At 39.4% G+C, this 14,640-nt stretch overlaps 1 protein-coding gene across 1 annotated transcript; it reads left to right on the top strand.

Moving 5' to 3' along the window:
• Window positions 1–9,757: 9,757 nt before the first annotated feature.
• LOC102833132 (interferon-inducible GTPase 1-like) lies at window positions 9,758–10,999 on the top strand. The gene has a single exon (XM_006863944.1). The coding sequence runs from the start codon at window positions 9,758–9,760 to the stop codon at window positions 10,997–10,999; it is 1,242 nt and encodes a 413-aa protein (XP_006864006.1).
• Window positions 11,000–14,640: the final 3,641 nt, after the last annotated feature.

Here is a 14,640-nt window from a genome sequence, read left to right as displayed (position 1 = left end):
CACTGGAGAAGGATATCATATTTGGTAAGGTGGAGGGTCAGAGAAAAAGAGGAAGACCCCCAGCTAGATGGATTGGCCAAGTGGCTGCATCAATGAACTCAAGCGTGGCAACAATAGTGAGGTTGGCCCAGGATCGGGCAGTGTTTTGTTCTGCTGTGCATACGGTTTCTATGAGTCAGTACCGACTCAATGGCACCTGTCAACAACAACAACAACAATGCCTACAACAGGTCCTGGTGCACACACAAAAAAAGTTGTCAGACACAGACATATGAAGCCACATACCCAAATTCTGAGCTCCCTCCCATCTTGACCTATAGCAGTTTATTCTTTACCCAAACCATGAAAGGATAGGTGACCCTAATTACACAAAGCAAGTAAATAGGCCACCCTGGGCTTCATTTTCCCATCCTCACATATAGAAGCAGAGAGAACAGCAGTTTCTGACTGCTCCACCTGACCAGCCAGCACTCACTAGGGAGGGAGAAGAGATGGGGCAGAAAGGGCAGAGAGGGAGAGAGGCAGCAGTTATGGCATTTGCAATGACCCTGAAACCTGATCCATCATTCCAAGCACAACTTATCTTTGAAGATCATGCATGCCAAGGGGCCTTTGTGAGGTGACCTCTCTGTCATTGAGAGCCTCAACCTGGCCCAAGTGATCACTTGCCCTCCCCTCTACAGAACCACCTGTCTAGTGGTCATGCTGCCTTTCACTCTCCTATTCCTGGAAATGCATATGTTGTCAGTAAAAGGACAAACATAAGCTACTTTCAGTTTCCCTCTCCTCATAACACATGGGACTTCTGAGACACAGCTAGAGATCCTACCTCAAATGCCTTCTCCTACTTTAACCGTCAAATCATTTTCCTGTTCCATACAGTGTGACTGGTGTGAGAAGGACAGGTGTGAAGCCCACCCACTGAGAGATATGGAGCTTGTTATTGCTGCTACATTGGGCTTCAGAGTGGTTGGATATGAATCAGGAATGATTTTTCTCAGGGCTAGGAAACCCTAAGAAAACCTGGAGGTCGCTTGATATCTGCACAGCCCTGGGCAAGTCTCACTTATCAGATGGGTCCCACCTCTCACAATCAGTGCCCAGAAAGGCAGGTGCCAAAGGTTTTACAAAGTTGCTCTTTGCACCTTGATACTGGTGGCAACAGTCAGCAGTTACCAAAACAGACAAAAAAGTATTCATTGCTTAGATTTAACTTTCTTGGAAGGTGATGTAGAAGAAGAGCAATAGGTTGAGAGCTTGATGCAGCCAATTAATAAAAGGGTGGCAAGATATCTTTCACAAGGAATCATGGAGTAGGGTGTTATGAACTGAATGTTGTTGTTGTTAGATTCCATTGAATCGGTACCGACCTTATGCACAGCAGAACGAAACACTGCCCAATCCTGGGCTAACCTCACTACTGTTTCCATGCTTGAGTCCATCGATGCTGCCACTTGCCCAATCCATCTTGTTGCGGGTATTTCTCTTTTTCTCTGACCCTCCATCTTACCAAACATGATATCCTTCTCCAATGACTGATCCCTCCTGACAATACGTCCAAAGTATGAGAGACAAAGTTTGGTCATCTTGGCCTCTAAGGAACACTCGGGCTGCACTTCTTCCAAAATGAATCTATTGGCTCTTTTGGCAGCCCATGGCACTTTCAATATTCTCCTCCAACACCATAACTCAAAGGCATCAATTCTTCTACGGTCTTCCTTATTCACTGTCCAGCTTTCACATGCATATGAGGTTATTGAAAATACCATGGCTTGGGTCAGGTGCACCTTAGTCCTTAAGCTGACATCTTTGCTCTTCAACACTTTAAAAAGGTCTTGTGCAGCAGATTTGCTTAATGAAATACATCATTTGCTCTCTTAACTGCTGCTTCCATGAGTGTTGATAGTTGATCCAAGAAGAATGAAGTCATTGACAACTTCAATCTTTTCTCCATTGATAAGAATGTTGTTTTTTGATCCAGTGGTGAGGATTTTTGTTTTCTTGACATTGAGATGTAATCCATACCAAAGGCTGTGTTCTTTCATCTTCATCAGTAAATGTTTTAAATCCTCTTCACTTTCAGCAAGCAAAGTTGTATTTATCTGCATATCACAGGTTGTTAATGAGTCTTTCTCCAATACTAATGTCACATTTTTCTTCATGTAATCCAGCTTCTCGAATTATTTGCTCAGCATACAGGTTGAATAAGTATGGTGAAAGAATACAACTTTTTGCACACCTTTCTTAATTTTAAACCATTCAGTGTTCCCACATTCTGTTTCAACAACTGCCTCTTGGTCCAGGTACAGATTCCTCATGATCACAATCTTCTCTTTCTGCAGATGTAGTCAATTTGATTTCTATGTGTTCCATCTGGTGAGGTCCATGTGTATAGTTGTCTCTTATGCTTTCTAAAGAAGGTATTTGAAATGAACAAATCATTGGTTTTACAGAATTCTATCATGTGTTCTCCAGCATCATTTCTATCACAAAGGCCATAATTTCCAACTACTGATCCTTCCTCTTTGCTCCCAACATTTGCATTCCAATCACCAGTAATGATCAATACATCTTGATTGCATGGATTTAATAGTGCCCCCAAAACATATGTATCAAGTTGATCATGAGTCTCAGTATTATGTAGTTATCCTCCATATTGTGGTCTAATGTGATTACCCTATGTACTGTAAATCCTAACCTCTATGATGTTAATGAGACAGGATACCAGCTACAGGGTTATGTTGTATCTTAAGTCAATCTTTTTTGAGAAATAAATGAGTTTAAACAGGAGAGGAGAGACTAGAGGGACCGCAGAATCAATGAGAAAGAAGAGCTGGAAGCATAGCTCATCTTTATGGACCCAGAACTGAGAAGTTCCTAGACCCAGGGGTAGATTGATGTCAAGACCATTGGACACCTTCAACAAATGCCAAATCTATAGCTGTTAAAAATCTACCTGCATCATAGCAGTGTGGTAAGTGTTAAGTGAAGTGACTCTCTTAAAGGGCTTGTTGTTAAGTGCCATCAAGTCGATTCCAACCCATAGTGACCCTGTATAACGTTTCCAAGGAGCAGCTAGTGAGCTTGAACCACTGACCTTGCAGTTCAAATGACTTTGCAGTCTGACACACTAGCCCACAGCACCACACCAGAACTTCTTAAAGGGCTTAGAACAGAGGAATGTCTGTGAGGCTGTGGGCAGTTATTTTTCCAGTGATGTCCACCTAATGAATGACACCTAATTCATCCAATTATCTCATTGAAAAACCCAAAGGAGTCCTTGTATCAACCCCTTTATCTGAAAAGCACCATCCAATTATTCTTTATGAACTCTTCTTTTTGTTTTACTTTTTATCATGAATTGAGTGAAAGTTTACAGAGCAGATCACCAGGTTTACATTCAACAAATTACACACCTTGTTGCATCTCAGTGGCTGCAATCACATTTTTATCTTTTGTTTTCTTCCCTGTTTTTTTAATGACATTTTGCTTTCTTTATGCATGATGTTCTTGATGTCATCCCACAACTCATCTGGTCTTCAATCATAAGTGCTCAATGCATCAAATCTGTTCATGAAATTCAAATCGGATATACTCAAGGTCATATTTTGGTTCTTGTAGACTTGTTTTAATTTTTCTCAACTTCAAATTTAACTTGTATATGAACAACTGATGGTATGTTCCACAATAGCCCCTTAGCTTTGTTTTGGCTGCTGTTGAACTTCTGCTTTATATCTTCTCAGATATAGTAGTCAATTTGGTCTGCAGTAAGAGGTCCATGTATAGTAACTGTTTATGCTGTTTAAAAAGGTATTTGCAATGAATAAGTCACTGATCTTGCAAAATTCTATCATACAATCTCTAGATTCATTTCTATCACCAAGTCCTATATGATATATCAAAGCCTATGTCACTCAAAGGAGTCCTGGGATAATGCATAAGATCACAAAGCCAGTTTGAAATGCAAGGCCAGAGGTTCAAATTCACCAGCTGTCTTCAGAATCCCTATACAGGTTTGCTATGAGTCAGAACTAACTCGGCAGCAATTAACAACAGCATATCAGTAGAGGATCCCTGGTGGCACCTTGGGTTGCTAACCACTAAATCAGCAGCTACTCTACAGGAGAAAAATGAACCTTCTGCTCCCATAAAGATTTACAGCCTCAGAAACTATATACAGGATTGCTATAAATTGGAATTGACTTCACAACATATCACTATATCCCAACCATTTACCTGATCCTTTGAGTGTGTAAATTATTTTGAGTTAACAAGGATAAATAAAACCACCTCCTGCAGTTACTGAGAACTTTCAACAACTTATTTGATGGGTATGAAGGGGCATCACATGTACACAGTAGTTCCTGACTACATAGTTTCATCAAGACTGATTTCTCTCCTTTCTTCCCGTCTTCTCACTGCTCCAATCAAAACTCCCCACCTAATGTCCAATGCCTACACCAATAGTAGCAAGATCTGAGGGAAACCAATCTACCAGTATAGGCAGAGAGGCCAGGAGTGGGAAGGGTCCAAGTGAGAATGTAACTAGCCTTTGTACAGGACCCAGAGCCCTGTGAGAATCATTTCAGGGTGCATCTGTGGAGCAAAGGGTCAAGAGAACCTGGAGGATGCCATGACTTTCTGGGAACCCTGAGGATGCCACGATTTATGGCTATGTTGTTTCTCTCTTCTTCCCTCACTTACCAAAGTATCAATTGGAAATAAACATAGCTCCCCTTTTATCTCAAGACTCATATGCTTTTCTTTTCAATATAATCTGAGCTATTGGGAAGAAACTACACTAGTGCAGTTTCACTTTTCCATTCTGGAAGTGCAGTTGATTCTAAGATGCCCTTAGCCCACCACTTCTCTGTGATTGGTCAGCCTCACACTGAGCAGTGGGTTAGGTCTTGTCAAATGGCCTTATAGTTATTGCACTATAAGTGTTGAGGGAGTGTGAGTATCAGATGAAGAGACAGGAACATTGGACTGTAGCAGAGGACGTTCGTTACCTGTGCTTTGGACTACAGTGACCATATCCATCAGACACAGGATTTTCTGGTAATTCATCACGACAATTCAGAACTGATTTCTGACCTAAAATATCTTCTTTCTCTTAGTAAGCAATGGGTAAAATAATATTTAGGAGTATGGACTGGAGAGCGGGGATAATGAGTTTGGAAGCTATGGAACCTTGATCAGTGGGCAGTAGGATAGGTTCCTTGATGGATGTGGCTAATTGTTCAGGTTAAGGAAGATCTAAAGCTAATTTTTTCTATGTTGTTTATATGGTAAATTGTTTTGCCTTCTTCTAGAGCTTACCCATGTTCTACGTCAAGTTATTCCTACTTATAATGATCCCAGGTGACAGAATAGAACTGATCTATAGGGTTTTCTTGGCCATAGTAAAAATGATTCTGAGTTATTTCTGTTAACTGTAAGTTGATCCTGATCCTGAGTTGTGTAGCCTGTTGCTTCTCTAATAAACCCATAGTTATGAACATGGTCTATGAGTTTTGTGAAACCATTGCAAGGAATGATCTAACCCAACAAAGAAGTGGAGAAACAGATTACCAGATCTTTCTTCCTCTAAGCCATCCAGTAGATTAGAACTGCCAGTCTTTCACTTAGTCACTTAGCACCAACCATTGAGCCTTCAGGGTTTCCTGGAGTGTCCATATAGAAGAATTTAAAATTATTATATACACATCACCAAATGTGTTACAGTTTATAAAAATAGGAGCATGAGCTTGATGTGTCTCAATCCTATGTTATTTTTTTTTTAAGGTTTTTATTGTGGATTGAGTGAAAGTTTTCAGGGCACATCATCGGTTTCACATTCAAACATTCATATACCTTGTTTCATTACATTGATTATAATCCCCTCCACATACCATCAGTTAACAGAGTTTCTCTATATCCTCTTTAGCTTTTTTGGGGGTGGAAAACTTTGCCTTTTTGGAATTTACAGTCTCGGCTTTTAGGGAAGGTTTTTACATTTATCTGTGGGTATCCAGGGCTCATGTATGGAATTACTAACCAGCATAACTGAATAATCAGAAAAGGGACATTTTGCTATGTCTGCTAGGTGGCTAAAGTCTGATCCTCAGAGCCTATGGTTTGGACGGTCAGCAACGCTTTGGCCCACGGGGACTTGAACGCCTGACCAGGTCTGCACTGTCTGCATCAGATTCCCCCTTATTTATTATTTGTTTAAGGGACGCTGCCTGTCTTAGGCGGTCAGTGTGAATTCCTCAGTCTTACCCGTCATCGAAACTCATTGCAGCATGGCAATGGCTCTGTCTTAGGTTGCCGAATTCCTATGTTATTTTAAAGTCATCTTTTTATACTCCTCCCCATCTAGCACTTTTCATTCCTTACATTCTGTGACCATTAGACTGGGAGAAAAGAATCCTGCTTTGTGTCTCATTGCTGCTATTAACTACCTGTGGAGTGTCTATAATGGGGGCTTATTTTTTGTTTTTCATTGTAACATAATGAAAAATCTTAGTGAAGAACTCTAAGACCTTTCAGAACCATTGATAAAGATTAATGCCACTACAGATGCTCCCTTTATAATACTAATATCTCATACTCCTTCTTCCTTTGTGTGCTCATGCTCAGTGGAGAAAAGACTTGGGCCAAATTTTAGAGTGAGCACCTTTAAAACATGAGATCAGGCCTGAGTGGTTGAGGCAAGCAGTAGAAAATGTGGAATTTGCTTAGGAACAGCATTTGTTCCTGCAGCATCGTTCTGGCATGCCTAATGGGTGCCTTTCCCCTTCCTCAGTAAATATGGCAACGGTTTTTATTTCTGGTATCACCTGCAGGTTTCACTTCTCCTTAATTATGTTCTTCAGCTGTATCTTCCAGGTCAAAAGCCAGATATGGTAGCACTTTGGACCCACGAATGCTACTTTCCTTCTCAGTTTCTCTCAGACTCAGAGTTTTTGCTTCTCAGGCATCCAAGGGTACTCCATCAGACCTCCCTAGATCATTCTGGATCCATTCTGCCTGGAGTTGTAGGGCTCACTGCAGAGTCTAACATTGGATACACATGAATAACTTGGGCATGGGTTGCCATACTACCTACTGTATGCCCCTTCTGGTCCCTGTCTCCATCATTCTCCCTCCCTTGCAATCTGCTCTGGGCAAACAGAAGTTGTAAAATTGGCATGTTGGCTATATAATCTTATCTCATTTAACCTTAAAAATGGAAGGAGAATCATTATCAGCCTCAATCACCCAATACTTATACCAATTAGACAGAAGTTAGACATGCTTCCGTGTTTCAACCTTTTTACCAGTTCTGACACCTACAGCCCCTCCCATAGTACTCTCTATTATCTTGTTGGGCTAGATAATTCCTTGCAGTGGCCACACAGAACTCATAGCCCATATTCATGATGATGGGTTTATTAGAGAAATAACAGGATACAACTCAGGATCTGGATCAACTTACAAGTAACAGGAACAATTCAAGAATACAGTTTTTAATCAGGACTGCTTCTTCTTTAGTAACTCATGGTGTCTACTCCCCCGCCTCCACTCACACTGGCTTCATACCTTATCATACCATATCAAATCCTTACTAGTGTTCACTATCAATTTTAATCATAGAATTGTTAAGTGCAATCAAATTAGTTCGGATTCACAGCGACCCTGTATAGGATTTCCGAAAAGCAGTTGTTGGGTTTGAACTGCTAACTTGTGGTTCACAGTGCAGTCCTGGTCCTACAGTGCCATGCTGGGAGTCCTCAATATATTTGTTTACATTATTTATTGTAATAAATTTATATTTATGTGTATTTATCATAATATTTATTTTGTGTGTTTATTGTGATAAATACACAATGAGGCTTCAAAAAGTGCACAAAAAATTTCATTATCAGGCAAGAACATAGCCACAGAGTAGGGGGATGCACAAGAATGCCCAAACTTGTATATAGTACTCCTTCGACCTAGCCTCGATGGCTTGATGGTCAGAACTCAACTAAAGGAAGATTAAAAAAACAATTTTGATAAAGGAAACAAGTGTAAATTGCTACAATTTGATGAACTTGATCTATATTTATGGATGTAGTAGCTCAAAATGCCAACTGAGAGGGAACGACTCTTTGCATCAAGTAGCAATCCTATCTCCTTTGTATACAGGGTTGATAGAGATAGGCAACTTAGACATTGGCTACCTAAAATGGAGGGGGGTGGGCATGCTATAAAGGCATGAAGTGACTGGCTTACAAGGTTTCAAGAGGGAGCTTAGTTCAAGAGTACGGGGCAGGGGAAGAAAGGGTCCCCACCGAATAGTTTTCATCTTGTCTAGATGGGTCTGGTGAAAAGAGATGGGGATAAGACTCTTATGATTCAATAGTGAATAATTGTTATCATGACTAATTGCGACTGTCACAATAGTAAAGGTAGAAGTTTTGTAAGTGGAGTAGTTAATCTTACAGTCCAGAAAGAGAGGACCCTAGGACCATCAAGGGAGAATAGCACAAGCAGAATGCAGGACCTTATCCAGAGAAGTACTCTGTGGCTATGTCCTTGCCTGATAATGAAATTTTTCATGCACTTTTTGAAGTCTCATTGTGATATCCCTCATTATATGGTCTCTTCTGAATTTGGCTTGCACTTCTGGAAGTTCTCTGTCAATGTATGATTGTAGCTGTTTCTGTATTACCTTTAGTAAAATTTTACTCACATGGGACATCAAAGAGATTGTCCAATGATTTCCACATTCCATTGGGTCACCTCTCTTTGGAATGGGCACAAATATGGATCTCTTCCAATCAGTCAGCCAGATAGTTGTCTTCCAAATTTCTTGACAGAGATGAGTGAGTGCCTCCTATGCCACCTCACTGTCTTGAAAGATTTCAATTTTTTTCCATCAATTCCTGGTGCCTTGTTCTTTGCCAATTCCTTCAACGCAGGCTTTTCTCCCATGGGCTTTACCCCATTTGCGTCATCATGGTCAACTCTACTTTGAGAAGGCAGTTCTTCCCCAGTCGCATTTTGAGTGCCTTCCAACCTGAGGGGCTCATTTCCTGGCACTATATCTGACCGTGTTTCTCTGCTATACATAAGGTTTTCAGTGACTAAATATTCGGAAGTAGTTTGTCACTCCTTCTTCCTAGTCTGTCTTTGTCTGGAAGCTCATCTGAAACCTGTCCACCATAGGTGACCTTGCTGGTATTTAAAATACTGGTGGAATAGCTTCCAGAATCACAGCAACTCACAAGCCACCACATTACAACAAACTGACAGACAAGTGGTTGGAAAAGATCAATAAAATGTGAAAATTTTTGACAAGACTAAAAGAAGACAAGAAACATATTATTGTTAATTAAGATTTATGGTTTTTTTGTTTTTTGTTTTTTTTTTAGAGCTATAGACTAAAGTGTTTATGGATAGAATGATAGAATATCTTGGATTTGCTTTAGAGGAAACCAGTGGGGCTTAGGTGAATAACAACTGGCTGTGAATTAAGGATTATTGAAGTTAGCAGATACACACATGGGGTTTGTTATGTCATTCTTCCTAATTTTTATATAACAGCAAACATTTCCACAAGATATTTTTCTAAAAAAGTTAAATAAGATAAAACAGAAACATACAAAAACTAGCCTGTGTTAGGATATAACTAAAGGAAACAGCACTGAGAGTGTGCTAATTTGGTAAGGGCAAACCCCAGAGACCTGGTTTCGATATATTTCTTTTAACTTTCCTCTTCCTTCCTTTTTTAGATCCTTTATTCACCATGGGTCAGGCTTTCTCGTTTAATTTCAAAGACTATCAAAACCTGGCCTCCAGCATAAATGAATATTTTAAGAATTTCAAGATGGAAAATAAAATTATCTCTGAAGAAACCATCAAAACAATCACATCAAACCTGGCAGAAGGGAACCTTGATGATATGTATAAAATAATTGATGATGTATTAAAAAAAATTGATAATGCCACTCTGAATATAGCTGTGACTGGTGAGAATGGTTCAGGGAAGTCTAGTTTCATCCATGCCCTGAGAGATGTTGATTATAATGCAAAGAATACAGCTGCTGACAGTGTGGTAGAGACAACCACAAAGCCAACTGCATACAAACACCCAAAGTTTCCCAATGTGGTATTTTGGGAATTGCCAAGCATTGGAAGCCCTAATTTCCAGCCCAAAGAGTATCTAAAGCAAGTTAAATTTGATAAATATAAATTCTTTATTATTATTTCTGCTACACAATTCAATGACAATGATATACAACTTGCCAAGACAATCAAAGATATGAAGAAAAATTTCTACTTCATTAGATCCAAGGTGGACATTGATTTACAAAATGAACAGAAGTATAAACCAAAGAACTTTGATAGAGAAAAAGTCCTACAGACGATCCGAAACAACTGCCTACACTGCTTTAGACAGAATCAGATGGATGAACCCCAAATCTTCATGATCAACAGTAATGATGTATCTAAGTATGATTTCTCAATCCTGACAGACACCGTACTAAAGGATCTATCTGCTCAAAAGCGACACATCTTTACGCTTTCCTTGCCCAATGTTACTGATAAAATCATTGAACAAAAGAAGAATTCTCTGAAGCAGAAAGTCTGGATACAAGCTGTGAGGGCTGGATTCTTTGCTACCTTCCCATTGGGCGGCATTATCAGTGATTATGATATAAACACTGTGAAGAACAGTTTAAATGACTATCGAGTCTTCTTTGGGGTGGATGATGAATCTCTGAAAGTTGTGGCTACAAACTTGAAAGTGCCTTGTGAACAACTCAAGGCAGTCCTTGAATCTCCAAATATGTTGGAAAAAGAGGAAGATAAATCAGTAAAGGCAACACTTTGTCAATGGTTGGAGAAGTACTGTTTAGTTGTTGGAGGTCTCCTTGCTGCAGGTTTTTACTTTGGAAAAGCCTTCTCTTGGCACATTTATATCCTGGACACAGTGAGCAAAGATGCTAAAATTCTCCTTGAAAAGAGATTTTCAGAAAAGAAGTAAAAGTCTCCTTAGGATAAAATAATCTGAAACATGAATTTCCAATCCATGAAAGGAGAATAACACAATAGAGATCCCTAGACAACATATTGAGTGTGCTGATGTAGCAAAGTTTTCAGCTCATCCTTACTGATTACATGTCCCAGTTGCCATTCATTCACTTTCAATAAACTACCACGTCTGATTCTTTTTCTTTGATAAAATGACAAAGAATTCCTACGAATCCTATTGCACTAAGATCATCCCTGGGATCTCATAGAAAGGGAATCTACAATTGTATGCTGGTGGAGTGAGAAATTCTATATTTCTTTACTACATGCCTCGTACTGGTGTGTTGTTTTTTTTTTCCATGAAAGTTGCATCAATCTATGCCTGATAATTATATATGCTTAATAAATATTCAGAGAAAGAGTGTATTTGTATTTGGTGTTTGTCATTCACAATATGTATTTTGAGAGATGCATATTGATCAATGCTAGTTCTCTTTTGAGTGCCAATTTCCTTGCACATTTCCAAATCTACCACTTTATTTCCTCCAACATATAAAATATAGTAAACAGTACAATGAGATAGAAAAACTAAACAATCAGAGTAACAGGAAAACGATTGTTGGTGAGTGAAAAATTACACATGTTTTTCATGTGCTTCAGTTGCTTTCCTATTAGATTCCTTGAAATTCCTCATTTTCCAAAACTCAGATATTTTGCACATATATTGAAAATTTAGAAATAATTAATAGATAACATTGTGGAGAATGGGTATTCCAGGCACTTCATTGTGCTCATGAGGAACCAGAACATAGACTAAGAGGCAGTTGTCATAAAACCACAACAACAAATGTATCAAAAGAGATCCTCAAGTATTGCATAAGATCATTATTGTAAAAGCTTAAGAAAAGATATCCATACTAAAAAGAAAAAAAAAAAAAGAAATTATTTGTTGGTTACCAGTGGGGATGGGGAGGTATAGGGAGGGGACAGTAGAGCACATGGTAGGAGGTAGACACATCATAGCTCTGGTGTTAAGGAGGGCAGTACACAAGAAGGGGGAGGGGATGGAAGAACAAGGAAGAACAAGGAACACTGAGGCAAGTTTGCATGGGCTAAATGGGACAGAGGTAAATGGTGATGTATGCTCAACCTTGGAACAACAGGGCTTTGTGATACAGGGATCAAGGTATAGTCTGAAGAGGGAAAATAATACAAAGGTGCTTGATTGTCCTATGAATATTGGTTTCCCTTGCCTACTATTGTAAAATAGACACTTGAGTGGGATAGAAAGGAATATCAAAATTCATGAATCCAGAAAGCTTGTAAGCTCGTCTTCAGCCTATAACTGATTAGAATACCTAAAAGGAGTTCTAGAACTTGCCCAGTAAAATATGCTTCTTGTGGAGCCTTTGCAGTGTAGAGGACCGTATGTGGAATCCTGAGTCCCATCTAGGACCTCTGAGGTGGGACATTCTCAGTAGAAAAGACAAACCAACGAGCTTGGAATAGCTAGAGCAACAGAAGATAGTTCTTGAAAGAAAGATCAGCTGGAAAAATTATAAAAATAAAAATGGCAGCCTGACTGGCTACTACAAGAACAAGCAAGTTGTTCACCAGGAAGCCATCAAGGCAAGCAATCAAGTCCCATTAGGATAAACCTCCCTCCAAGACTGAAACTCAAAGGGAACACATGAGCAGTAATGTAAGTTTGCTGATGACCACATTGGTATACTGGTGAGTGGAAGATGGGGAAAGGCAGCAATGAAGAAATAGGCTGAGTTCAACCACATTCCACAGATTCCCATTGACCTGGAGATGAGAGAGAGAGAAGAGGAAGGGCTGGTTGGTCCTAAGTGTGGTGAGACCTGGGGACTCCTGAGCCCATGGACAAGGACATAGCCACAGAGGGCTAGAGCTGAGAGTAAAGCATCCAGCTTATATGAAGTGAGGGGAGATGAACACGAACACCCAAACTTGTAGATAGTACCTATTTGACCTAGACTCAATGGCTTGATGATCAGAACTCAACTAGAGGAAGATTTTTTTAAAATTTTTTTTTTTTGATAAAGGAAACAAGTGTAAATTACTACGATTTGATGAACTTATATACTTGGATGTAGTAACTCAAAATACCAACTGACAGGAGGGAAGACGTCTTAACATCAAGTATCAATCTTATCCCCTCTGTATGCAGGGTTGATAGGGACAGGGAACTTAGACATTGGCTACCTAAAATGTGGGGGCTATAAAGGCACAAAGTGACCGGCTTATAAGTTTTTAAGAGGGGTTTAGTTTCAGAGTGTGTGGGAAGGTAGAATCCCCACTGAATAGTTTTCATCTTGTCTAGATGGGTCTGGTGAAAAGAGATGGGGATAATATTCTTATGAGTCAATAGTGGGTAATTGTTATCATGACTAATTGCAATTGTCACAACTGTAAAGGTAGAAGTTTTGTAACAAAAATGGGGGAGTAGTTAATCCAGAAACAGAGGACCTTAGGACCATCACGGGAGAAGGGCATGAGTGGAATGTGGGACCCTATCTGGAGAAGCAGTCCCACATTCCACTCACCAGAGATGGAAGCAGAGATGAGGACATGGAGAGAGGGAGCAGCTGAGGATGCTAGACTCATGGAAAGAGAGGGACTGAGTGCTGGCAGCCAGGAGGCAGGTTTGCAGTATGTACTCTTTGGTTGTTTAAATTATTATATATGCCTGAGTATTTTTGCATACAACCCCCCCCAAAAAAAAAGACAAAAACAAACAAACAAAAACAGAGGGAATAGAAGCAAATAACTTTCAGTGCTGATGCATGGAGGAGATTGTAATCATTGCAATGAAATGGTGTAAAATCAATATTCTCCTATGTAAACTACCACCAAATTCACAATAAGAACTTAAAAATAAAATAAAAAGAGGCAGTTTTCAGAACAATACAAAGAACAGTGAATGGTTTAAAATCAGAAAAGGTGTGCACCAGGGTTGTATCCTTTCACCATACTTATTCAGTCTGTATGCTGAGAAAATAATCTGAGAAGTTGTATTATATAAAGAAGACGGTGGCATCAGGATTGAAGGAAGAGTCATTAACAACATGTGATAAGCAGATGATACAACCTTGCTTGCTGAAAGCAAAGAAGACTTAAAATACTTACTGATGAAGATCAATGACAACAGCTTTCAGTATGGGGTGCACCTCAATGTAAAGAAAACTACAATCCTCACCACTGGACCAATAAATAACATAATGATAAATGAAGACATGGCTAAAGCTGTCAAAGACTTTATTTTGCTTAGATCCACAGTCAATACTCATGAAAGCAGCTTAAGCAATCAAACAAAGTATTGCTTTAGACACATCTGCTGCACAAGACATCTTTAAAGTGTCCAAGAGTAAAAATACCCCTTGAGGACTAAGGTGCACCTGACTCAAGTCATGGTATTTTCAATAGCCTCAAGTTTCAATAGCCTGATATCTTTGCTCTTGAACATTTTAAAGAGGTCTTGTGCAGCAAATTTGCCTAATGTAATCCTCATATGTATGTGAAAGTTGGACAATGGATAAGGAAGACCAAAGTAGAAGCAGTTCATTTGATTATGGTGTAGGAGGTATAAAATATTAAAAGTACCAGGGACTACCAGAAGAACAAATAAAT

The sequence above is a fragment of the Chrysochloris asiatica genome, unplaced genomic scaffold, assembly GCF_000296735.1.
Source record: "Chrysochloris asiatica unplaced genomic scaffold, ChrAsi1.0 scaffold00057, whole genome shotgun sequence".
Classification (NCBI taxonomy): Eukaryota; Metazoa; Chordata; class Mammalia; order Afrosoricida; family Chrysochloridae; genus Chrysochloris; species Chrysochloris asiatica.
The sequence above is the reverse complement of the archived record's forward strand: the minus strand, read 5'-3'. Positions and strand labels throughout refer to the sequence as shown.